The 24742-nt window shown below is 53.1% G+C and overlaps 5 protein-coding genes across 5 annotated transcripts; 2 read left to right on the forward strand and 3 right to left on the reverse strand.

Moving 5' to 3' along the window:
• Positions 1-5406: 5406 nt before the first annotated feature.
• On the reverse strand, positions 5407-8880 carry CH63R_02538 (Intron-binding protein aquarius; the record flags this gene model as incomplete). The annotated part of the gene is made up of 2 exons (XM_018297513.1): positions 5407-5861; positions 5919-8880. The coding sequence occupies 2 exons, from the start codon at positions 8878-8880 to the stop codon at positions 5407-5409; spliced, it is 3417 nt and encodes a 1138-aa protein (XP_018162329.1).
• Positions 8881-10534: 1654 nt separating this feature from the next.
• CH63R_02539 (guanylate kinase) lies at positions 10535-13408 on the forward strand (the record flags this gene model as incomplete). Its single annotated transcript, XM_018297514.1, has 4 exons — positions 10535-10813; positions 10879-11691; positions 11753-12868; positions 12920-13408. 4 exons carry the CDS (start codon positions 10535-10537, stop codon positions 13406-13408), a joined length of 2697 nt encoding a protein of 898 aa, XP_018162330.1.
• Positions 13409-13869: 461 nt separating this feature from the next.
• Positions 13870-15120, reverse strand: CH63R_02540 (Cellulase; the record flags this gene model as incomplete). Its single annotated transcript, XM_018297515.1, has 1 exon — positions 13870-15120. The coding sequence occupies one exon, from the start codon at positions 15118-15120 to the stop codon at positions 13870-13872; it is 1251 nt and encodes a 416-aa protein (XP_018162331.1).
• A 1870-nt stretch (positions 15121-16990) lies between these two features.
• Positions 16991-18272, reverse strand: CH63R_02541 (PH domain-containing protein; the record flags this gene model as incomplete). Its single annotated transcript, XM_018297516.1, has 2 exons — positions 16991-17986; positions 18045-18272. 2 exons carry the CDS (start codon positions 18270-18272, stop codon positions 16991-16993), a joined length of 1224 nt encoding a protein of 407 aa, XP_018162332.1.
• Positions 18273-23139: 4867 nt separating this feature from the next.
• Positions 23140-24357, forward strand: CH63R_02542 (Phosphotransferase; the record flags this gene model as incomplete). Its single annotated transcript, XM_018297517.1, has 3 exons — positions 23140-23370; positions 23420-23907; positions 23961-24357. The coding sequence occupies 3 exons, from the start codon at positions 23140-23142 to the stop codon at positions 24355-24357; spliced, it is 1116 nt and encodes a 371-aa protein (XP_018162333.1).
• Between the last annotated feature and the right edge of the window lie 385 nt (positions 24358-24742).

The following is a 24742-nucleotide window of genomic DNA, read 5'->3' on the forward strand; positions in this document are numbered from 1 at the left end:
GAACGAAATATCGCTAGGCGACGGCGAGTGGAGAGCGCAGAGAGGGGACAAGGTATGTCTGCCTGTCTGTCTGCCTTGGAGATGGTCTGTGGAAGAAACCAAATAAAGGTGTTCCTTAGACCAGCAGGTATTACAGAAGAGGGGGTTGTCTTCTGAATGGGAATACCGAAGAAACTGTTGATGAAGGAAGGGTCTCTGGTGAGGAATTATCCACCTGGACCAGTTTCGGTGTTTGTGGTGGGAAAGATTTGGAAGAAGACTGGCCAAAAAAAATTTGGGCGAGGGGAATAATATGGCGTGGAACCTTGGGGAGCGCGAAGGGAAGGGGGGGGGGGGGGGGGGGGGGGTACCTTGCCAAAAGTACCTCTTCTGAAAGCCCGCGCCGCACCCACGCCCAACCAATACTTACAGTGAATCTGCTTTTTTTTCTTTCTATTTTACCACTTTCACTTCCCTGGAGATAACTCAATCACCAACCAGCCCACATAAGTGCACACACACACACACACACACACACACACACACACACACACACACACACACACACACACACACACAGTCACACACACACACACACACACATACACACACGTACACGCACGCACACACACATAAAGGCATGCAAATACACATGCCTAACATCATTCATCCTCTGTAATTATATACCTTGTTCTATCTCCGTCCAAAAGACTGCTGTTCTACTTATTCTGCCCTGTTTCCCTTTTCAAGCACCAGAGAGAGGGGCAAAAACATTGTGCGTCCAGTCCCTGTCTCCTCTCTCCACATGGCCACAGAGGCCACTATCTCTACAACCTACAGCACATATGTACTATCCGCTACCTGGCTACCCCAAGCCATCCCTTTTAGTGGGATAGCAGTGCGTTGATGGCCGAACCCCTTCGCTTATCATGTGTACGGCATCTGACCCTCATTCACCACACACAACCGACAGTGTGGATTGGCAAAAGAGGAATAATTTATACTCTTTCCTATGTGTCCTAGGTTGTTGGGTTGTCACAGATGTCGCCGTCCCAGAGAGAGCTCTCCTCCCCAAGGAAATGTTCGAATAGGCCATGACATTGTCTTTGTCCTGTGCGTTTCGTCGGCCAAGGCAATGTCCAGCTATTCCTGGGCAATCGGCCTCCCATCCTCCTATCCCCAACGCTATCCCAAAAGAACAAGGCACAGCCAGCAGAAACATACAAACAGGGCACAAACAAAAAAGAACCGAGCTTGCTTCTGCCTCAGGTTTGTAATTGGTGTCTGACAGGCATGCCTCGCGGTCTCAAAGGATGCCATCCCAAAGCAAGGCGATTCGCAGCTCCGGCAAGGCGCTTATCTGCCTTTCAACATCATTTTCCTGCAACGTTGACGTGTTGCCTATTCCGGACACTGTCAGTGGAAAGGGATGAAGAAACTTGATGATCGATACGCTGAGATGAGCGTAGCCGGGTCAGGACGCAGACCTTTTGCATGCAGGCCCTTTCCCCGACTTCTGATTCTGACCTGGCTGGCCCGGACTCAGCGCGTGCCGTGCCTGAACCGCCTAAGGTTGGGGTACATGGAGATACAAAATAGGGCGCTCGAAAGGAAGCAGGGGGCGGGGGAGGAAGGGGGGAAGCGTTCGATTCAGGTTATTACCTCAGTTTCGGGCTGGATACGGTACGACGCGAGATGCTCACGCAGAGGGTAAATTGGTGCTAGACGTGGTAGCAGACGTGCTTGTTCAAAGATGGACTATGGTCCCAGATCCTTGCTCATTTTGCATCCATCTGCACGACAAACTCTAGGAACCCTTTTTTCCCTCCGTGATTTTTTCTTTTTCTTTTTCTTTTCTCTGCGCCTCCCCTCCTCACCAGCGGCCGTCTGCTCTACTGAAACTGCCCTGCTGGCCTTCAGTGCTCCAGGGTTTGCTGGACTCTCTGGGCTTTGTAAAACTCCGGTACTCGGTTTTCTCCTCTCTGTTTTTATTTCTTCTCTGGTTGCCTGGGTGTGCTTGGAAGGTTCCCTCTGGTACGCCGGCAGGCTGTGTGGAAGTGCGAATTTCCATGACAACCGGTGGGCCGTAGTGTCTTCGTCATTGCGTGTTCATACGAATACTACGTGCACTATCTCGTACTTACTTTAGGGTCACGAGCTTTCCACGTCTTCCGCGGGCACATATCGAAGAAGTGGAGATACAACAGCAACACCGGCTCAGGAAGCCGAGATGTCCAGCAAGTATGTTTGCTGTTGGGAATCGCCCAACCCTGTAACACGCGTCGACGCTTTCGTTCGATTGCAAATACATGATGGACGCATGGTTCGCAGACCAGCCAGCACGTACTCGCACCTACATTTATCTCTTGGTTGATACGCCATCTGCTGCCCCAACATGCAGCGCTGACGCTTCTGGTGTCATTGAGAGAAGATCTACAGATGCGTTTGATTCATTCCTGCACCATGAGTAGGGACATCTGCTCGGCAATAGTGGCCACGAACGTGGAAAGTTCAGAGTTTATGGATGGCACAGCCGGAGACCCCTAGGGAATCCGTGAGACGACAACAACAAGACCAACACCGCTGCATAGGGGGGGGGGGGAGAAATTTTAAATCGATTATGGAGGTCGGTTTCAAACACTGACCCTGGTCTCCCGGCAAGGAGCAAGAGCCAGAGGCGAGCAAGGCTGGACAAGGGCCACCCCAAATGTCCCTACCCTGCCCGAGCTCATACCCCTGCAGTTGCCCGGCGTCGGGGAAAGGCTGACACGTGCGTCGATTTTTCTTTCTTTTTCTTCTTCCTTTTTCTTCTTCCTTTTTTATTTTTATTTTTTGCTCTTACCCCATCTTAACTGAAAGTTCAGACTCGATGAACGAGCCTTTCCTAGTAGTATCAAAGGAATGGGGTAGGAAGAAGGGATAACTCGTCAAATTTCTATCAAACATCAAGTCCTGTTTGTGTGCCTGTTTACCCAGGTACCTAACTAGAGAGGCCACTACTTACCATGTACCTAGGGTGGCCAGCTCGGTGGGAGCGTGCTTGCCTCCTCCGCCCAATGATGTTACTGGCACTTCCAATAAGTACAGGTCGCATTGGGTGTGACGGCACGCGAGGCCAGCAAATTTCTTCAGAGTTGCCACCGCGCGAATCGAGCGGTGCTGCAATCCTTTGCCCCCCGAAGATCCAGCCAAGCACCCACCCTGCACCGACGACTTCGCCTCCAGGTCGCCAGGTCCGACAGGATGATGTTACTCACGGGGAGCCTGGGAGGGAGCGTGAGCTCAGTTGGCCTCGGTGAAGCTCCTGCAGTGAAGCTTGCCATGGGATGGTACTCGTTCCGCTCAGTTATAATGCAGCATGCATTAAACAGATAGTCCGCTCTGAGCCCTCGATGAGTCGGCATCATCCTGACCGGGGTGAGAACCCGAGAACCGTCCACGACTACCAGACAATCCAGCCAAATGAGCTTTTTTTGAGATGAGATGGGATTTTCGGGACGCTCAAAGTTCTCGAAGGGGCGTGCCGCCACTGCATGCCTTTTTTGGCCTTGGTGCGGCTCCCATCCATTCTCGCGTGAAATAGGAATGTCACTTCCTCCTTTTTCGTCCTCATCACCCCTCGTCACGACGATAAATCGGATCATCCTTTAATTGATTGCATGGCGTGTCACGGCAACCCCCAGGTCGTCGCGTCACACTTAGGCAAGGCTTCCGAGTCCCGCCCACTCCTTCAGCTCTGTAGCCTTAGTCTTTTCCCTCCGTCTCCGAGGTTGCGAGCCAGTCGAGTAGTGTAGACAACACCTCGCCCAATTTATCACAAGTACAGATACTTATGATGGACTGTCGCGTTAACCAATGAGCGGCGACCCGCACGCGTCGTACTACAGAACTGGTTGGAACATTGAACGACCTTGGGACACCTGATTACAGAACCAGGGGAAGGGGATGGTGGCGGCCGTAAGCCTAGCTCATCACACAAACAGTTGAGCCAGATATCAGAGGGATCGGACAGTGCCTTGTCTCCTTTCTTTGCACTAAGAAAGAAGAGAGGAAAGGTCCCAACGTTCCCCCTTGCGCGGCTGGCTCCAGGTTTTTTTAGAAAGGGGATACATGAGAGCGACCTGAACACGCTAATGAGGCGGGAGCACTATTTTAGACGTGGAGAGCTGGGGCGGGCGGTCGATTGCCCATTCGACTTTTAGTCGTTTTCCTGGTTACATCCATATGTTGACAATGTCTACGCCGCCACATCATCCGACGAAACTTTGCCATCCTCTCTGGTTGCCTCTTTCCTCCCCTGTTGCCTGTCCTGCCAGCTGCCACATTGCCTTGGTAGGTGGTAGGATACAGTGGTACAGGACCGACCGGCTCCGGCGTTTCCTCGCCGTCGCGTATCCTATGACACGCAGACTTTGTTGCAGGCTGACTGACTCTTGCGGTTGACTCACTTCTGAGCATACAATGGCCCAAATCTGACCCTGCCACATGAACTCGACTCTTTACAATACCACATTGACACGCATGAGGCAAATGCCCTGGAATAACCTTTTCGGGCTTGGGTCTGGCCTTCCCTCCATAGTCACCCACCCACACACACACACACACACACACACACGGAACACCTCTTTAACTCGCCGTGGCCGCTGACGCCCTTCAGCAGCAGCCGACGCGGTACGCTTGTTGTCGTCACCATACATGATGTGCGGGCCCCGTGTGGCCAGGGGCCTTGCAGACTCTACAGTCCATATGGGCTAGCCATTCACCGGCCAACTTTTTGACGCTTTTTCTTCCTCTACTGCAGCACACGCACTAATACGTCGCATAAGCTCCGTTTCCTGGACAATACAGAGTACCTCGGGATGGTAGGACCTGCTACCACGGCGAAGGAGGTCAAGGAAAGGGAACCGAAAAAGCAAGCGAATTCGCCCCTCCCCTAATGTACTCCTTTTGAAGAACAAGATGCCAGTGCCATTCATCCGTCGTTATTTCGACGTCAGACATTCTACGCATCTTTCTAGAACGTTCATCGGATAACCTTGAGGGGGTTTCCAAAAAAAAAAAAAAAAAAAAAAAAAAAAAAAGAAGTCGAAGCAGTGCACAGGCTCCATCCGGCGATTGACAACATGGGATATTGTCGAAAGGACTTTTTGTGTTCTCCCATGCGGGTAGGTAGGTAGGTAGGTAGGTAGGTAGATGGTGTGTACAGCTCAACGACGACGTTGCTTCCAAGTTGTCTCGTTGGTTCAGTCCGGTAATCATTATCTGCAGCCTGGCCTCTTGCCTAGCCATCCCAGATCCATACATTGTAAAATTGGAAGCCAGCCCGTGTTCATCATGACACAGGTTTACCCCACTCAAGTCATGCTTTGCATATTATCAGCGAAACTTGACCAACGGACCTTTACTTTGGTGCCTCTAGTGGTTCTCTCACTCCTCGACCTGTTCCTCCGCCTCAATGTCATCGCCGTTCTCTACTACCTCTTCAACGGCTTCCTGCGGCATCCCTTGCACCCCCATCTCACCATCGTCAGGTATCACACCCTCCGCTTGCAGCTGGCGGACTTTCGTCTTACTCATCTCGTACACGTACTGTCCAAGGTGCTCTACCCCCTCCATGCACACCTCTCCAGGAACTTCGACGTTGGTGCCACCAGTGAGGAGGGATCTCTCCGTGGGATAGAGTTCACCGGTGACAAGCATAAGCTTATCGGGTCGAGACAGGAGCTGCTCGAACGCTTGCCGTAGCTCGTAGCATGTTTCGAAGATGTCGCGGCGACCGAGGATGTATAAGCCAAGGCGAGCACGAGATAGCGCAACCGTCAGGCGACGGATATCACGCAGGTATCCGACCCTTGATGTGCGAGTTAACGACAGAATGATGTCTTAAGTACGGGTCAGCTTCGGTGCGACAATTTCTGCAGGGGCAGGGTGGCACTTACAATCGTTTTGCTCGCCCTGGTACTTGTCCACGGTAGTGACGATCCTAGGCATTCCGAAGATCGCCTTGTTGGCACATCTGTGGGCCAAGACGTCCTTCACCAGGGCTCGCTGGCCAGCGTATGTCGTCAGGATACTAATCTTCGACGCCGGATAACCAAGCAGTCGCATGTACTGGTATACGGCCACCGCGTACTCAGCCTCTCCGAGGTTCTGGATGAAGTGGGGGGTGGGTTCTGTCTCGCCGCGCCCCTTGTAGTCGGGCACGTTGATGAACTGGTAGTCGTACTTAAAGCCTGCATTTGCAGCAAGGAATTCGCCTTCAGTTTCGACGTGCGGCAAGTTGCCCAACTTGGGGTAGCGCCACTGGTAAAGGCTGGCGATGGACGGCCGGGCTCTGCCTTGCTGGTCGAGGTTGATGCTGGGGACGCCGAGACGAACAAGTCGTGAAAAGAGCGACTGCTCGAGATTCGCATAGTGGCGGAACGCCATGCTCTGAATGACTGGGGAATTCTGGAAGTGATCACCACAGAGAACAACTCGCTGGAGGCCCATTTGCCCCTTCTGCGGCTTTTGCATGGCCAGCGGAATGAAGTTCTCAATTTCGGTGATTTGAGCCGCCTCCTCCATGACCACGTTGTCGTAATGGAATCCAAGTGATGCGATCTCTCCGCGTCTCATTGCTGCATGTGTAGACGTCATGGCAATGATGCGCGCTTCGTTGGTCAGCAGATAGTTAGCCTTGTCTCGGTCCCGTCGCAAGATCTCAAACGGCATCGCATCGGCCAGTTCAGAAAAGATCTTCGCAATATGCCGGTAACAACCATTGGCGACCTCTAAGACAGTGTCCTTGTCTGCCTCGGGTGGGAACAGTGGCTGCGGCGCATCCGAAAAGAACTGATGGAAGGGAAATGCTCTAACAACATCAGCAGCCGTTATGTCCTCTGCCTTGACGAGTTCCGTAAACTTCGCCCAGGCTGGCTCGATATACACGGAGTTGAAGTAGCCGGCCGTTTCCGCAGAGTTGCCGTGCGCACCCGGGGCGCCAATGCTGGCGGCTAGGCGGTTGACCTCGTGCAAGTATCTATCTCTATTCTCCAGAAAGGATTCGACACGGCCATGCTTACTGAAGCTTCCTTCGGTGTAAAGTTCCTCTTCACCATGTCCAAGACGAAGTAGGTGGCGCGCGTCAATATCCAAGGCCACAATCTTCGCAAACAGCTGATTGAGCGCCTGGTTGCTATGTGCTATCAGGAGCGTCTTTTGCTCTGGAAAATTGTGGTAGATGTTGTTGATAATCTGCGTTGCGACATCCGTCTTGCCCGTGCCAGGGGGTCCCACGACGACGGTGAGTCCGGGTTGCGTTCCAGACGTGATCGCCTCTATTTGTGCCGGAGTGAAACGGATCTTGTTCAGCTTTGGCGCATCGACGGGGTACGGTCCCATGTTGGGTGGCTTGTAGGTCGAAACCTTGACGGTCTCTACCTCGGCCAAAAGAGCAGGCTCAACGTCTCGGCGGCGTTTCTTGGAAGGCTTTGATGGTGGCTCAACTGCTTGGCGTTCGGCCGTCTCCAAGACGTAGGGCGGGCCAAAGCTACCAGAAACATCGTCTCTAGGCTCGACAACCTTGCCAGGCAAGCTTCCCGTGAGATGCTGCCAATCCAAGAAAGTATCGCGGTAGTCAATGGCCTTGATGCGATTTGGCAGTTGCTTGTAGGTTGCGCCGGCAGGGTCGCCATAGCCAAGGAAGACTTCATGGAACCATGAAGCGATGGGGACTTCGGAAAGGGTCAGACTACGGATAGATTCCAGAACCGGCTTGAAGTTGTTCTCCCTTCCGCTGCGGCGCATGACAACATTGATTCGCTCGTAAGCCTCCGGAGGGTTCGATGACGAGCGCTCAGCGTCTGCAGTGTATGTCCTTGGATCCAGCCTCAGCTGGAAACGACGACGACTGTCGTAGTGTCCCGAACCATCCCGGACCACTTTTCCCTTGTCGTCGGTGATCTGGATGATCTCGGCAGAACGGATGGACACAACACCAAGCTTTTCAGCTTCTGAATGTGCACCATCTCCGTTGGCGATGCTCTTGGCGGCTGGCGCCTCAATGGCCAAAAGAAAGACAACATCGTCTGGCCTCAACGAGTCCCATTCGCGCTTGATGGCGTCGTTCAAGCGGCGAACGTCGATGGAGATCTCTGCCCGAACTAAAGATGGCTTGTCGTCTCCCACAAGGGCGGGTGCCACCTCAAGAATAGAGGGCTTCGATGTTGGCAACGCCATCTTAGAGAACCCTTGGAAAGTGATTTCTCCTGGTCTCCGGCTCTCGGGCCGAAGACGTCGGGTGGCCGATTCCACGTCTTTCCTGATGCCATAGAAAGCCTCGGCACGATAGAGGACGAGCGATCTCCACAGAAAATCCCCAACGGACAAGTACTGCAGATTCAGTTTTGGCAACGCCAGGGGGTGAGATCCGTCGTAGTTGTCCGTCCTCATAATGTTGTTCTCAAACAATGAGTGCTCGGTAGGGACCAGACTCATGTCCCGAGCAACCTCTTGGAAAGTTTTCCGCCGTTCGAAGGTCGAGAGCAGCGTCTCGATGAGAAACTTGCGGTCAATGCTCAAGCCTACGGACTCGGGATACGAGGTTCGAAGACGAAGCAATGCCGCCAGCTCCACGACCTCTTCGTCGGTAAGGGGTTCCAAGAGCCCGGAAAGCTCGTCTCTCTTGTCAATGGAGCCATAATTTGACAGCGCCAAGACTGTCAGTTTGTCTTTGAAGTGCTTCAATGATGTCTTCTGGAGTCTTGATAGGTTTGCGCAATGTCTATCGTAGGCTTCGGTGCGACTCAACTGGGCGCCCGTCTGGTCGTCGATTGTGAAAAATGTATAGTGTCGAAGGAGCGCATTGAGATCGCGCAAGAGAGTGTTTTCCTCTTCATTAAACACGGGGGACAGGCGCATGGCAGGCAACACATGAAGATCGTGCAGAAGAGTGTTAACGTATCTTCGAGTCGGGAGTTGGCTCTGCAGGTCCGTCAAGAACTCAACGAGGCGCTCGCAATAGAGAACTTGGTCTGATTCGAATCAGTAAATGTCGGCGCGAAACGCTGGGGTCCTCCTTACCTGGCTTTGCGTTTTGCGTGTAAATCAATTTGAGGAAATGTAGGACCAAGGTGTACAACCATGATCGGTCAAACCGCAGCTTCGCTTTCGTAGCATCGTCGGCAGCATCGTACCTCTTTCCAGCAGCTCGCCATGCCTTTTTCACATGCGTGTTCTGTTCAAGTTTCTCCTCACGCAATTCCTCTGTTGAAAGACTGTGCCATATGGCAATGGAGACCAACGGCGCACATTCCTTCCTCACAATCGCACAGTCCAGGCTTTGGAAGGCTGATATCAGGAAGGACAGCAGGTGTGTCCGGATCGTGGGCGACAGCGTTGGGTCGAGCGTCATGGACAAAACTCGGCGAAACAGGCTCGAAAATTCGTCAGGGCGGTCCTCGAATATGCTCCATGCCTCGAGTTGCTCGCGCCGTTTCGCATTCACAAGTAGTACCACCAGCAAGACGTGATGGTTGGAAGAGTCGTCCGTATAGCCAGGCCAAAGATAGCTGCGGGACCGTCCTAGTCAGCAAAGTGCCAGAGTTCCGAATGGAACGATCATACCTTTCCAGGGTTTGCAAACTTTCCAAGGTCAAGATAGACTTATATGGGAATCCATCGCGCTCTAAGACGTCCCAAATCTCGTGCTTGAGAACGTCATTCTTCACTTTGACCTTGACTGCCCTTTTGCTTTTGGTTGTCTTGAGCCAGTGCTTCTTTGCCAGTTGAGCAAATGCGCTCTCCCCCTCGATATCGGCAACTGTCGGGCGGTCGCTTGTGGCCTTCGTTTGGGATCGAGTTGACGGCGCAGACTGAGCATCGCCGCTCTTCTTCTGCCTCTTGGCCGTGGGCATGCTGGGCACTCTAGTTTGGGACAGTATATGGCGCCGGTGTTCGCGGTCGCATACCGGGTAGGTAAAAATGCGGGTGGGTGTCGATTTGTTTCGCTGGGCTTGGTGCGCAGGCGCGCAATTGTTGACAGTGACGAAATGCTGCAAGCTCAAAAATTTCAGCCTTGCAAATCGGGCAATTCACACAGTCCTGTTTCCACGCCTCTGCGCGACAGCGACGCGGTCGTTCCCCCAGTGTTGGCTTGCTGAGGTAACTTCTGGCTGGACCTTAGCTTGGATAGGGAGGTACTTAGCGGTAGTGGCTGCTAAGCAAACAGCGGTGGTGCGCCACTATGGGATGACTTACAGGGACTTCGAAATGCTTACTATAGCTCAGTGCCCCCTACCGCAGGTGGTAGATCCACTGGACCTGGAACCGTTTTCGATTTCGTGTTTGCTGCGATACGTACCTTATTTGATTCAACTGCAGCTTGAGCAGGCTGAACAAACCTCCAGCCTTGCGCATCGCTAACATCACGACCCTGACAATCAAACCCCTCGACTTCTGAATTCCGAAGCACACTCGAAGTGTCAACTCCCAAAATCACTCGGCTCATGGCATATTGGGCTACACCCGTTTCGCTTCCACCTGCCCAGGCGCAACAACTTCAAGAAATCGCAAGATGCCGGCCGCTGTCACATCCGATCGGCATCAGATGCCTGGGGTAATCGCGTTTGCCGAGCTGCTCGACGACCTCTTGGCTCGCTCAATGGAAGTCAAATCTACCCCCACGATCGAGCCCGCATTACAGAAGATAGACTTCGGCGATCTGGACGATCAACTTGCACGCGTTCTCACGACACCAGAGCAGCAAAATGGAACCGAAATCGCGACACAGAACAAGGCTCAGCAGTTTGCAACCATTGAGACTGCAGTGCGGAACATGTTCAGCAACTTGATTGTACGTCGAAATCACCGATCGGATCGTGGACAATCCTCCAACTGATGATCAACCCGCACCTTTAGGCCACCACATCCATCGAGTCCCCGGATTTCGTCAAGGTCTGGAACCTGTTCGACCTCCTCACCATCCTCTCCGATGACGAAAAGTGCGACCCGGCCCTCCTTTTTTGGCTGGTGGAAGAGCTCTTAGACAGCCAGACAATCGCTGGATGCCGCAAGATTTTCGATTTCCTCGAATCAAGACGCGAAAGAATAACCGTTAAGCACTTTAAGCAAAAGCAGTTGGTCATTCTGCGCAGTTGTAACGAACTGCTGCGACGCCTGTCTCGTGCTGAGGATACGGCGTTTTGCGGTCGGGTTTTCATCTTCATGTTTCAGAGCTTTCCCTTGGGTGACAAGAGCTCTGTCAACTTGCGAGGAGAATACCACGTCGAGAACGTCACCGTATTCGACGACACAGGCGTCAAGACAGACGAATCGACAGAGCAGATGGATATAGACAGCCAGAATGGTGTCAAAGACGGCGAAGTGAAGTCTCAGGCAAAGGCCGTTTCATTCGATGCGAAGCAACCGACACAGCCTGATCAACCGCTTAACCCTGATGCACTGTATCCTCAGTTTTGGTCACTCCAGGAGACTTTTAGTCAGCCCAAGAAGCTATTCGATCCTTCCCACTTGGCGAACTTCAAACGTGGGCTTGAAGCAACCATGACTTCTTTCCGGGCCATACAGAACGAACAAGGTCAGAGACCACCCAAAGCAGTTGATGAGGCACAGAGAGGTCTAAAGAGGAAACGAGACGATGTGGAAGGAAGTGACCTGGCAAATTCCTACAATCCCAAATACCTCACCAGCCGGGATCTCTTTGAGCTTGAAGTAGGTAATGCCACGCTCCACAAACTGGCTTCGACGCTTACTTTTTTTTTCTTTTTCGTAGATGAGCGACATTTCCTTCCGCAGACACATACTTGTTCAAGCCTTGATCATCATGGACTTCCTTCTCTCTTTATCAAACAAGACGAAAGAAAAACTGGCTGGCAATGCCCAGAACAAATCGGTCATCTACCTTGGCCAGGTTCTGAGCGAAGAAGACGTATGTAATCACTTCGAATCTGCTGGGTTACAAACAGCGAGGCTAACAGATGATAAGACCAAGTGGGCTTCGGAGATGAAAAGGACGATTGTTGATAAATACCTCAAGCATGGCGTCGATGGCCCGTACTTCAGCCGCATGGTTGAGACGGTCCTCGCCAGGGACAAGAATTGGATCCGTTGGAAATCCGAGAACTGTCCGTCGATCGAGTTGCCGGCAGTGTCTCCTGATTTGTTCGTCGAGGCCAAAAAGGTTGCTCAACGTACGACAACGAAGAAGCGTCTGAGGGCCATGCCGATGGGCTCACTGCCACTTGGCTTCTTGGAAGACGGCGGTGACGAAACTGCGATGCAGAAGCTCAAGGCCGAGGAAAGATACAGTCTGCCAGAGCTTGAAATCTTTAAACGGAAGATTGCGGATGACGACTTCGAGATTGATATGCCGACAACCAACCAAACCAAGACCGCCGCGATTGAGAGCAAAGCCAGCAAAAGTTGGCGAGCCCTCCGGATAGCGAGCAAATCAAGGTTGGCCCTCTTTGACAAGATAGACGACCCAGAAAAGATCGACGCCGTGTTTGAAGAGCCGGTTGATGTTGACGAAGGTGAGGCTGCTGCGGAGGAAGAGGTAAACAATGACAATGTCCCCGAGGACAAGCGGCCAATCATCATATCAGGACCGCCCGGGGCCGGCAAAGCGACTATATTCGGTCTTCTCGCAGAGCGGCGTCCAGGCGCGTTCACGCGTGTGCCTCGGCATACCACAAGAAAGCCGCAAGAGGGTGAAGTCGAGGGCAAGGACTTCTATTTCGTCGAACCGCAAGCTTTCAATATGTTGAGGGACGGCGATGCGTTGTTGGAATTCACGACTATCGACAAGGTAGACTACGGCACGAGTCGCAAGGCCGTGGAGGCGGCTGTCGAGGGTGGGAAGGTCCCAATCATGTATATGGACGGCGAGGTAAGACTTACTTGAGTTTCCGTGACTGGTCTGCAACTGACAAGGGTACAGGCTATTCAACAAGCACGGGAACTTGGCTATTCGGCACGAACCATCCTCGTTTTGCCACCGAGTCTCGACATACTGGAGGAGCGTCTCAGGAAGGCAGAGAAGGACGACGATGCCGTGCAGGAGGCTCTCGCCCAAGCAGCTCCTTATTTTGAGGCCGATTCGAAGCTGAAAGAGGAATTCGATGTACTTCTTACCAATCAAGAGCTGGATGCTACCTTCAAGGCTTTTGAGGGACACGTATACGGCACTTCCGAGGCGACACTCACAAATGGCAAGCTGGAAGACGAGACGATGGAGGAAGCAGATGAGACCATGGTTGATGTGGCGAGCGAGGAACTACAGGCTTCACAGGCACCGCAGGCGTCGCAGGAAGCCCAAGAACCGCAGGAAAGTAAGGAGAACGAAGTGATTGCGGAATCCACGGAGCCTATGGAAGTAACACAGACCGAAGAGGCTGGTGAGACCAAAGGAACTCCGGAGGCATCTTAGTGTCATAGCCCAGGAGTGGAACGTGGGTGCACGCCGGCCCTCAGAGAGATCGAATCACACATAGCCACGTAAGGAATTGGTAGAGATGCTTGATACCCCGGATTTTACACTCCATTCCCCCTGATGTGGAGATAATCAGAGATGACCTACATTGACCATGTCGCTCTCATACTACTTACCACAAAATACAACACTTCGTCACTCACCAACCGACCGGGGAGTGAGGTTCATTCGCGTTCCGTTCCAAGCTGGTATCAATAGTATGTGTTTTAATTGTAAGCGGGAACGGGTGTCCACCCACTACGCTTGTCTCGACGCGCGAAGAGATACTGGTATAAATATATACGTACGTCGACTTTGCGTACAAGAGCTACATCAAGGGCATTGTCTACATACATCCACTGGGCTCCAGGCACCAATGACCCGAGCGATCCCACATCCTCGCCCTCGGAAGGACTGCTCTACGGTCCCTGGGTGACGGCAAAGATATTTCCCAGCATGCTTTTGAACGCCGGATTCCTCCACCCCCTCCACTCGCGATCCATGGCCCCCCACGTCTCGTCGAAATTGACAACCTTGTTCCGAACGTAATAGGTTCCCTGGATCGCCCACAGAGCCCAGTCCGCGTCATTCTCCTCAAGATATCCGACCAAGCACGTAAGATACGCGTGCTCCTCGGCCGATAGCCCGTTCTCCGGCCCGCCCGACATGGCGACGCCAAACTCGGACATGAACAGCGGGCCCGTGTACCCCTTGCCCTGTTCCAGCACGAACCCGAACAGCGCGCCGTACTGTGCCCTCTCGACACCGCAGTCGCCAAAATTGGGCGTCGTGACCGTGAAGCTGTAGCTGTGCGCCTCCCACACGTTCTTCCCCCGCCACGCGGCGGTGTCCAGACTCCGCGTCCGGAGAGGCGTGAAGTCCGTGGCCGAGTTGAGCCCGCCGATGACGACGAGCACGTCCGGGTTGGCCTCATGAACGGCCTTTGCGCCCCGCGCGATGTAGCCGTACCACTGGTCCGCCGCAAAGGGAATCTGCGTCCACGTTGCGCGGAGCTCGTTCCTGAGCGAGATGGCGGCGACGCCGGGTCTGGTTCTGGCCCAGAAGGAGACCTGCTGCAGGCCCGCGAGCCAGTCGCCCGTGTCAAAGAAGCGTGAGTTGGCGGCCCAGTAGAAGCGCGCGTCCTTCCACCACCCGTTACCGTCGTCGAGGTTGCAGCACCACGAGGCCCTGCTAACGTGGTTGTCGAGGACGGTCATGACGCCTCTGTCCCAGAGGACGTCGATGACTCTCGAGAAGACATCACGCTGGGTGACGTTGGGATCCGCCAGGAACGGGTTGCGAACCACGGCCATGTCGTACAGCCGCAAAAGATCCGCCTCCGAGACGCCGGCAGCCTTGGCGCCATTGGCGAAGGAGTCGCGGACCTTGATCCCTGGGTTCAGCGCGTGGTCGGTCGAGAAAGTGAGGCGGACGCAGTTGAAGCCCTCCTGCTTGATCCAGTCGGCGATGTACTCGACGGACTGCTTGTGTAGGCCCTCCGGGAGATTGACTTCCATATGGCCGGCCCAGTTGATACAGCGGAGCTTGACACGCTTGTTGGAGGAGTCTGTGATCCATCGGGAGGTCGAGAACAACGGCAGCTGGGGCCTCTGGGCGAGTACGGGGAGGAAGAGGAGGCCCATGGCCGAGAGGCTATGGATGAACCTCATGGCGGCAGTTTGATGAGATGGTCGATTTGAGCGAGGGTTGTTACAGTATGGTTGGGGTCCGACAGGTTGTCTGACTATGGGTTCCCTAGATCCTATTCTATCCTGGTATACGCAGACTAGGTCATCCTCTAGGCTCCGGAGGTGTTGTCAACCCGGGTAGCGGAAAGCGAACAAGCCGTGTGCCTGTAAGAAAGAGAGAGCAGAACAAAGCGAGTGAAGTAGGGTTCGCGAGAGGAAACCAGTCAGTCATCAATCATATCGCGACGTCAAACACTGGTGACGGGGTGAGTCCGGGGGAGTGGGTAAGCCAACCAAACCCCACGAGGACCGTCGTGTTGGGCAGCTGAGGGCCTTGAGAGACAAGTGAAATGATACACAAGATGTGTTCCAGCACGTACAACCTTCAAAAATGGCCACGGTGCGTGGACACGAAGGGTGATGGGACTCTAACGGGGCATGGTCACTTGAACCACTCGTGTCGAGGATAGCACGCGACCCTACATTGACCGGTCGAGGCCTCCTCCACTCATCTTACCTCGCTCGAGGTGGTCGGCCAAGCGGAAACGAGGGGAGCGACAGCATCGCCTTCGAGGCCGCCGCCACAGTCCCGCCATGTTTCGTTTCGTTCACATGGAGGCACGACCCGGCCTGTCAAGACTCGTCAAGGACATGTATAAATATCGGATGAAGAACGCTGATTCGGCCGCCAGCATGGCCGGACAGGGTCGTATTCCGTCCATGAAAAGCCCAAGACGCCCCTTTACTCTACCTCGACACGAATAGTACACGCTTCAACTCGATGAACGCTACATCGCGGCGAACAGGAAGACGAGAAAGCATGCCGCCGCGGCATGGGTCCGTCAGGCCCCTTTCTGGACCACATGGTCCTTCTGGCGTGCGATTGGGTGTTAATGGGCAGAGACGGCATGAACTTGGGAATAAAGAGCTACGCCCCGGCGAGGGTCTGGGGATGTGGTGGCGTCCCGACGTCCTGACCCCCTAACGGTGAAGGGGGTGAGGTTGGTGTGGCCGGGACGCCACGCGATAGGACCGTCCGAAGAGGGACCCACGTCACCCGACCGAGCTGGCATTGTGGGGCCAGAGCCATACGCCTCTGTCATTCGCCACAGTCTACGTTCACCACGATGTCCAGTGCAGTGATAGCGCCAGTGAGTGCTTCTTTCTTCCGTCCCCCTTCTCGGGAGAACTCTCGCACCGCATCTTGAAGACAAACGTGTCTCTATTGATGCCGTTGGCAGATCCAATCGGGACTATTGTCGATTTCAACAACATCTGCTGCCTCTGGCTCAATGAGGGTTGGACCCAGATACCCACGGCAGAATCATACACTGGCCGACAATCAGAAATTGTGATCATTTCGTCGCGTTCTTGGCACTCGGCCAAACCATGACTGAGAACTTTCTTGGCTGGTCAACGCCAGAGACTCAGTCCACATGATGCTCACGGAAATTATGGGATGTATGTTGTTATCAAATATTGATTCATATTCATCATTAATCGTAATCCACCCCCGTGGAGTGATGTCGGCAGCCCCGGTCTGCCACAATACCACATTAGGATATACTGCCATCTCAGAACAAACAGTTGACCGGCTAGGCACTCCCCAGTCTGTCCCGTTCATGTGTTCTCCAAGGATTGCACCGGATACAGAGCCCTTCGTCAGCATGGCGAAAGCTGTATGACTCCCTACTAGCTAGTGTGTCTCCTGGGCTCTGTCGAGTCCCATGTGTGTATCGTTGTATCATGTGTCGTAAACAAAAGAGAAAAGGGATTACGGCAAAGACTCCCGCTGAAGAAACAGAAAAAGAAGAAAAAGGAACTTCATGGGTTGCCAAGTATATGCAGCCTCTCATACTGCAGATGTGGACTGGTTTCCTCCAGTAGGACCCCGCGTTTCGAGCTCTCGTCGCTTGGCAAATAAGCTCTTGAATGCGCCGAGGCAGTGGATAAGCGACTCTTCGTCGTGAGCACAGAATCGGTAACTTTTTTCTTCCGTGATGAGTTGGAGACAGTGCTTCTTGGTCTTGCTGACGGGATCGATGTCTACCACGTTCACAATGGCCGACATGGGTCTGATGAACTGCGCAGTGTACTCAGACTCGTCCCTGTAAAGGATGAAGTTCCGCGGTCTGAGGACACCCCATAAATTCTTCCATTGTTTCACGCCGCCCTTGCTCTTGAGGAACCAGAGCCAGCCCTGCCAGATGACACGATCCGGGTCTTGCTCGACGTTCAGGCCGCTGACCTGGCTCGCATTGCGTCCAAGGCCAGGCCGATCCTGCGAGCCCTCGCATGGGGACTGGACAGCCAAGTTCTCGATTGACATTCCCTGTATCCGCTGTATGTCGTTGTCGGAGAAGTCAGAATGCGACGCGAGTTCATTGCCCGAATAGCCAGCGGTGTCCGCCATCTGGGATGGGCGGCGATGGGTTGAGCCGACGAAGAGTGGCACCGGGGGTTCTAGCGGCTCTGGGGAGCTTGATGCCAATCTCTCGGCTTTCGTCGTCTCCCCGGTTTGGCCAGAGCCGCTGACAGCCATATACGACTGGCGCCGTCCCGTTGGGCTTGCGAGTAGCAGCTCCTCATGTTCCTCCTCGATCCGGGCATGGTTCCTAATCAACTCAACCCATTCTTCGGCATCGTGACTGCTGCTGGCCTGAAAATGGTAGTTCCTCGCCGGCGAGAACAGCCCGAACACATTCTTTCTCTTGTTTTTTGGGTCCTTGAGCAGAGCGACGGCCGTCAAATCGGCCAAGTACAGCTTGTGTCGCAGCTTGTCCTCCTTGTCAGATCGGTAGATGGAAAGCGCATTAGGTCTGAGGACGAGGTAGATTGATTTCCAAGCCTATCCAGCCGGTCAGTGACAGTGCCAGGCGCAAGGCATGGATGGAGGTCAGACAAACCTTCGTCTTTTGCGTGCGCTTCTGCAGGTAGCCGCTCTTCACGACGCGGTCGAATTCAAAGCTGCCATTCTGGTTGACGGGCGACGAGTAGGTATCCAGAGCTAGACGGCTTCGCAGTCGAGCATTGGCATCGTTGGGGAGGCAAATTGATACCGGCGGAACAGTTACACCCAGGTCTGGTGTCGAATGCGGCGTAGACAGCTGGATCTGCGACTGAGCCATCGTCATGATGAAGATGGACGTCAATTTGCGTCGGGTCGTCGTGGGTGTAAGTGGAGTAGGAGTTGCATGCAGTCGCGTATCAATGGGATTCCCATTCGAAGATCCTCCAGGTCAGCGAAGGGACGACGGACAGAGCGGGCAGAGATAGACGTTGCCAAAAACGGAAGATGATGAAGAAACTGCGGCGGCGGCGGTGGGTGAGGGAGCAACTGAAAATGTCCCAGGTGTCAAGGTCCCCGGTATATCGAAACGGGTACAGAGTTGATACAGAAAAGAGGGATTTCCACAATGCACGGTGGGATGCCAGATGAGGCAGAAGTCGAGGTGGCTGGAGGTGGATATAGCGAGTGGAAGCCGCGTGCTGGTGGTGGCTTTATTATCGTGCCCTTGCCCGTGGATTGTTGCAGTGCTGCTGGGCCTGACCGGGGGCGTGTTTATGCTGCTGCCCCTGCGAGAAGCTAAATAAAGAGAGCGAAAGAAGTGTGTTTGGACACACGTGGAAACGGGGAAACGAATGTGCAAGGCGGAATGAGACAGGTAGCGCGCGGTGTTTGTGCGTAGCTGTGAGAAAAGGGGCAGAGCCAGAGAGTGAGAGAGAGAGAGAAGCTTCTGTGACACCTGCTCCTTTTCGCACGGATGTCTTGTATATATGTGCGATGACCAGATGTCGGGTATTTGAGAGTGTTGAATGAGACCAGGGTTGCCAAGAAAAGGAGACGAATCTCAAGTCTAAGAGGGCAGGCAGGAGTGCCTGAAGGCAAGAGGGAAAAGGCGAAAGTTCTGGGTGCCTCGGGGATGGAACAGAGCGGTATGGGAGGTCAGGTATGTAATAATCTAAGATGCGGTGAGAGTGTTCGGGTGTGGGTGCGGTGCAGTTAGAAACCATAAAAAAAACTAACGCCAGAAAAAACGAGTGGTGGTCCGGCGGAGAGGAAGCTAGACGCAAGGTGGTAGAAGCGACGAGATCCGAATGCCGGAATGAGATGCGTCTCTTCTGGGCTAGAGAGGTGTGAGAATGATAAGCCAAGAAGGTGGGTTGGAGTCTCGGGGAACCTGCAACCAGGCAATTTGGTTCTTGGTTCTTGGTTCTTGGTCCTTGGTCGAGGATTTGAGGCTCGAGCAGGGGGGGAGGCCGAGGAAAGGGCGGATGTTGCGGGAGCAAGTAAGTGCAAAGGGGGGAAAGTGACTGACGAACAGTGAGGGACAAGCAACAGCGAGAGTGACGATACAGAAGTGATCCAATGGGGGGTGACCAGGCACCAGCAAAAGTCTAGAGGTGATTGGATTTCTTGCGGGAACTTTGGCAAAGAGGTACATCTAACATTAGGTAGAGGGAGTACCGTAGTACTACTACGTATTGTGATCATAATGGTGGTGCCTGAGTTAAGCTTTGAGGGGGACGCTGATCGGCACAGCGATGTCGCAGGCAAATAGCAGGTTCAAATCACCCACCTCTCAACAATGCTTGCTGCTAGAGGTATCAATTTTGAGAGGCGCCATCTGAAGGGCCCGACGAATGGGCGTGGAGATGACAAAATTAGGACGTGGGGCCTTTTCTCATTCAATGCAATGCCGTGGCGTTGGCATAAGTTGATGAGATGACGATGGGCCCAGGGGCTGGTCTCAGTCTCCATTCGTGCGTGTGCCGTGGGCCTCTCATCTCAATGCACTCTGTGCGAATATGTCAACCTCACTATCCTCACTCATATGTACTTGGGCCATGTGAGTGAGTGCATCCATATCGCTTTCTTGCACCTCTCCGTTCTTATTTACCAACGGATACATACAACAGTGCTCTTGAAGAACCCCTGCCGCCACACCTCTTGTGCGGAAAGTGCCTGGTGGAGCCCGGTGAGGGGGTTGCGGGAAGTCTGGGCCGTGACCAGAAGCCCGTCCAGGCTCAGGTCGGCTCACCGACTCGAACATGAGTGGTGGACAGCGAGCGAGTCCCAAAAAAAAAAGGAGAAGAAAAAAGAAGACGGAGAAAAATGGATACAGAGGAAACCTGTCTTAGGATGACAGGCTTGGGAGACGGGGAAGAGGTGGTTGGAAGACATGGTCGCCGATGCATCTGACGTTTGGAAACGATTCGATCGATGCTCGCTCGTTGTCTTGGTACTCGTTCATTTGGATTCTAAGCTTGAGTTTAGCATGAGAACAGATACTTCACATCGGTTGAACTGCAGAACTGTCAGATTTGCGGGTACTTGGACTGAAAAAGAAAAGCACGTACGACTACGTGGTTTGGAGCACTGTATAGATACCTACCATAGGTACCCCGCCTAGGTAGGTAGGTATCTCCAGCAGCGGATCAATGGGCGAAGCTCTGAACAAGCAGCACCGCCCCGTTTCACCCCCAGAGCTGTTTGATCAAGTGGTTGGGATGCGACTCCTTCCCCATTGTGATCCTGGCCATATCCAGCCATTTTTCCAAAGTTCAAACAACCCACTGCGCTGGCACTGTTGGCACTTTGGTTCATGGTCCTTGGGTATTGTTTCGGCGGGCCACACTTCGGGCCCGCACTGTTCCAAATACAGTATTCCTCATCCCATCTTGTTTCTCTGTCCTCGTGCCACAGTTATGCAAAAGGTCTCTATATGTCTGTTTTGTTTTCGTAGGAGCCGCATTGTCTATGACGGTCCGAACATGTCGCTTGTCTCCCCGTTCTTATCCATGCTTTTTCTCGGCCCTTTGAACTTTATCAACATTACGTGCCTGGGAAACCACGCACAGGAACGTCAGTGGAAGACACACAAACTGGACCAATTGGCACCCCAGAGTCAGCATCACTCACTTTCCATACAACATTCTCTTCCTCACGTCGAAATGCATTGAAACCTGGGCGCGTCATCGCGTATAAGCGCCCTGACTTGGCCTGAACCTACTGGCCGAGCGCGTGCTTAGGCATCGTACGTTTCCATGGTCTACTCGACCAACTCCTTTGTTCTCACGACGGCCCTCTTCCTCCTTTTCTTTACAGTCCATCCGAGCACGTGAGGCTCATCTCCACCCTGCGTTCGACGTCATGTTCCAGCCTCGATAGTCTCTGTCTGTTCCATTTGCGCACAGCAATCCCGATCCTATTGCCAAGACCGAAATAGTGTGTGAGAGCGTCTCCGAGGACCAACCATTGTAACTTCCCGCCCTCCCCTGCTTACCCGCCCCCCACCGCAGAGCAGAAGCGCTTCCCGGCATGCTCCTCCATCGAAACGATCCATTTTCGGGTCTCTTGTTCGCGATAAAGAGCATGTCTCTGGATCTTGAAAGAGCGGTGAGGTGCCCGGGAGTCAAATGAGCTCACTCGCCATGACTGCGAACTGTTCTTCCACGGCACCTAATCCCAGTCCGATCAGGATCTGGTATCCGCTAGTGCGGAAGCCCGGTGCGGCCCGGTGGCTGGCTGTTGATCTCTCATGTTTTTGTGGCTGGACTATTACTTGGTCGGCACAATCGTTTGTGTACTATTGGCATTCAGCTCACCTCGAGAGTTGCTAAACGCAGATGTTCTTGCTGCCCTCTCAAGTCGAGCTCATTCCTACCCGTGAAGCACAGGAGGCTAGAGCTACCGCGACAACCATTTGAACTAGAGCTAAATGTTGCACACATCGTTCGATCTACCGACGCTCCTGGAATGCCACTTCTGTCTTCAGTGATAGCTTCCCCTTCCTGTTTCTGCCCAAAAATAGATTCATGGCTTCATTTCCTGTCGGGCATTGGTGAGGAGTACTAACACTTCCTCTCCCATCTACCCAAGAGCGCCACAGAAATGGTTTTGATATGAATCCTACTAACCCATTCAACACCTGTAACATATTGGGCATCCCGACACTGCAATTCTGTATCTTAGCCCAGGGCCCAATTGTACTACGGTAATAATAACAAACAAGCTTTCGGATCTAGGGTCCTGTCCTCACTTGTCCATCATCTCACAGTTCTCACAGGGCAGCCTGTGCCAAGCGTCACATTAGTGGCTTGTCTGTCAAAGTACTATCATCCGAATCAAACGAAAAACGCGGCCTTGAAACTCGGCCCAGCCGGTCCATTCGATGTCTTCGATGTAGCGGATGTCGGTGGATTGGTCACATCCACTAGCCACAACGATAGCTCGAGGGCTTGTTGACGATGTGCAATATTCCGCAGGTGATTCTCGCGAAGCAAACATTCTTCATTACTTGACTGACTTGTAGGGTTACACTTCACGTCGGGGAGATTCGGGGAAGCTGGAAGGTTGGATTTCGAGTTGGATAACAAGCTGTTTTCTGGACGAGTGATCTACACGCTTCTATAATGACAAGCACCCCTTCTTGGCAGTTCATATAATCTGTCGTTGGCTGAAGAAGACTACCCAGCACATTGTTCGTTCGTGTAAGCGGATCGAACTGACATGGGGCATAATGCGTGTTCCGCACATTTTGTCAACACATGCTTCAGACCCCAGGCGGAAGCGTTCTCTGAATGACCCGCATGATGCCAGAATAGTGCAATTATGTGATGTCTTTTACTGGTGGTAGTAGAGCGATGATGAAAGTTGAGGATAGTTGCGAAGGTGAAACTTCACGCCGACTGAGTCATCTGTAGATATCATTTTCCGGCAAGATCATGCATATGAGCCCCGCATCCGGCGCCCGACTGTGGGAATAAAATATCCTGTTCAGCTACGATCAAACTGTAGATTTCAAGACAACCACATCGATCATCGCATCGATACACTGATTAAGACTTACACTTTACTAGCAAGGTTGGTTTTGAGACATTCTCGTCGGCTACCGTTCACCCGAGCGTCACCTCAAACGCCATTTTTCTTCCATATAGTCCAGATCATTCTTCTCGACGGCCTCTAGCTTTGACCAGGAAACCGACGCTCCCGCAGTCATGGCAGGCGAAACCATCTCCGACCGAATTCTGAGGGAGGTCAAGGCCGAGCTGGCCGATACGCCGTTCCATTTCGAGTCTGGCCGTCTTCTCAGTGGCGGGACGGCGAACTTCAACTACAACGTCAATCTGGTACACCCCTTGGCCGATGGAACTACCGAGGTGGCTGTGAAGCACGGCGAAGACTTTCTTGCCCAAAACCCGGATTTCAAACTCCCCAAGTCGCGATGCGTAAGACTCGATGTCCCCGGCCGACCTTGATCAGTCTAACATGTGCCAGCGGATCGAGGAATCGTGCTTGAAATACCTCTCTGCGCTACCGCCAACCGTTGGTAACAAGACCAGCGTCGCTACGCCCAAGATGCTCTACTTCAACGAAGTGACGAACACGCAGGTTCAGGAGTATCAGCCGAATCCTCTGAGCCTCAAGAACTACGCCCTGCAACACTTCGTGGCCCCGGTTTCCGAATCGGTCAAACTGCAGTGTCTCGATGTTGGCGAGAGCGTGGGCAAGTGGCTCCGGGGATTCCATGAATGGAGCAACTCCACGAAGCAGCGCAAGTTCCGCGAAATCGCGGCGGCGAACAAGGAGATGCAGAAGCTCAAGCACTGTGTGAACTATGAGCGCCTCCCCAGCTCCATTGAAAGGTTCCCGTCCATTCTCGGCAATTGTGCCAATACCTTCACGGCTATTGTTGAAAAGACGACGAGGGAGATGGAGAAAGACGAAAATTTGCAGGTTATACACGGCGACTTTTGGACTGGAAAGTAAGTGTCTCGTCTGTTTCTGACTTCGTTATCCTTACTCAAGAGATTTACAGCATCCTCTTGAAGTGCCAGCCTTGGGACAGCGAACGCAACCGCCTTCTTGTCGTGGACTGGGAGATGTGCATGTTGGCTGTTGCCCCTCTCGACCTGGGCCAAATGATTGCAGAGCTCTATGAGTTGAAGCTCTACAAGGACATGGACGCTGGACCTTGGATGATACAGGGTTTTCTGAAGGGCTACGGCGTAGTTGACGATGACTTTGCCTTCAGAACTTTGCTTCATGTTGGCGTCCATCTAATCGGCTTCGGTACAACTGTGCAGGACTGGGGCACGGAACAGCAGATCAAGGGCGTAGCCTCTGAAGGACGGGATTTGGTGATGAATTCTTGGGAGAAGAACCGCGAGTTCTTCGAATGTCACCCTCTGGGCTGTATCTTCTCCCCAAGCTAGGCGAATTGATGTGAAGGGTATATACGCTCGTGTATACTGCCCAGTGAGCGGCATGGGCAACGAAAGCCCATCGTTTTCTTACGCCTCCAAAACTTGTACTCGTCAGATTTATTGAGCATTAGAACTCCTCGGAAATCATTCAATTGCAGAGCAGTATAGCAATGTGATTCCGCCATGAATCAGCTAGATGCTGGTTTGTGCTGCTGGCGACAGGAGCACGACTCAGCCAGTGTCACGGAAAAATAGAGCGAGAAAAACGTTTGGGCCAGTAGTTTTGAGTTATCGTATAAAATAGCCAGCTTGGAATTTTGGTTGTCTTGTGGACAGGACGTGGTGATGGTGAGAATTGCTTACCTGCCTAAGTAAGTGCAGTGGGCGACGGAGA

This window comes from Colletotrichum higginsianum, chromosome 2, assembly GCF_001672515.1.
Source record: "Colletotrichum higginsianum IMI 349063 chromosome 2, whole genome shotgun sequence".
NCBI classification, from domain to species: Eukaryota; Fungi; Ascomycota; class Sordariomycetes; order Glomerellales; family Glomerellaceae; genus Colletotrichum; species Colletotrichum higginsianum.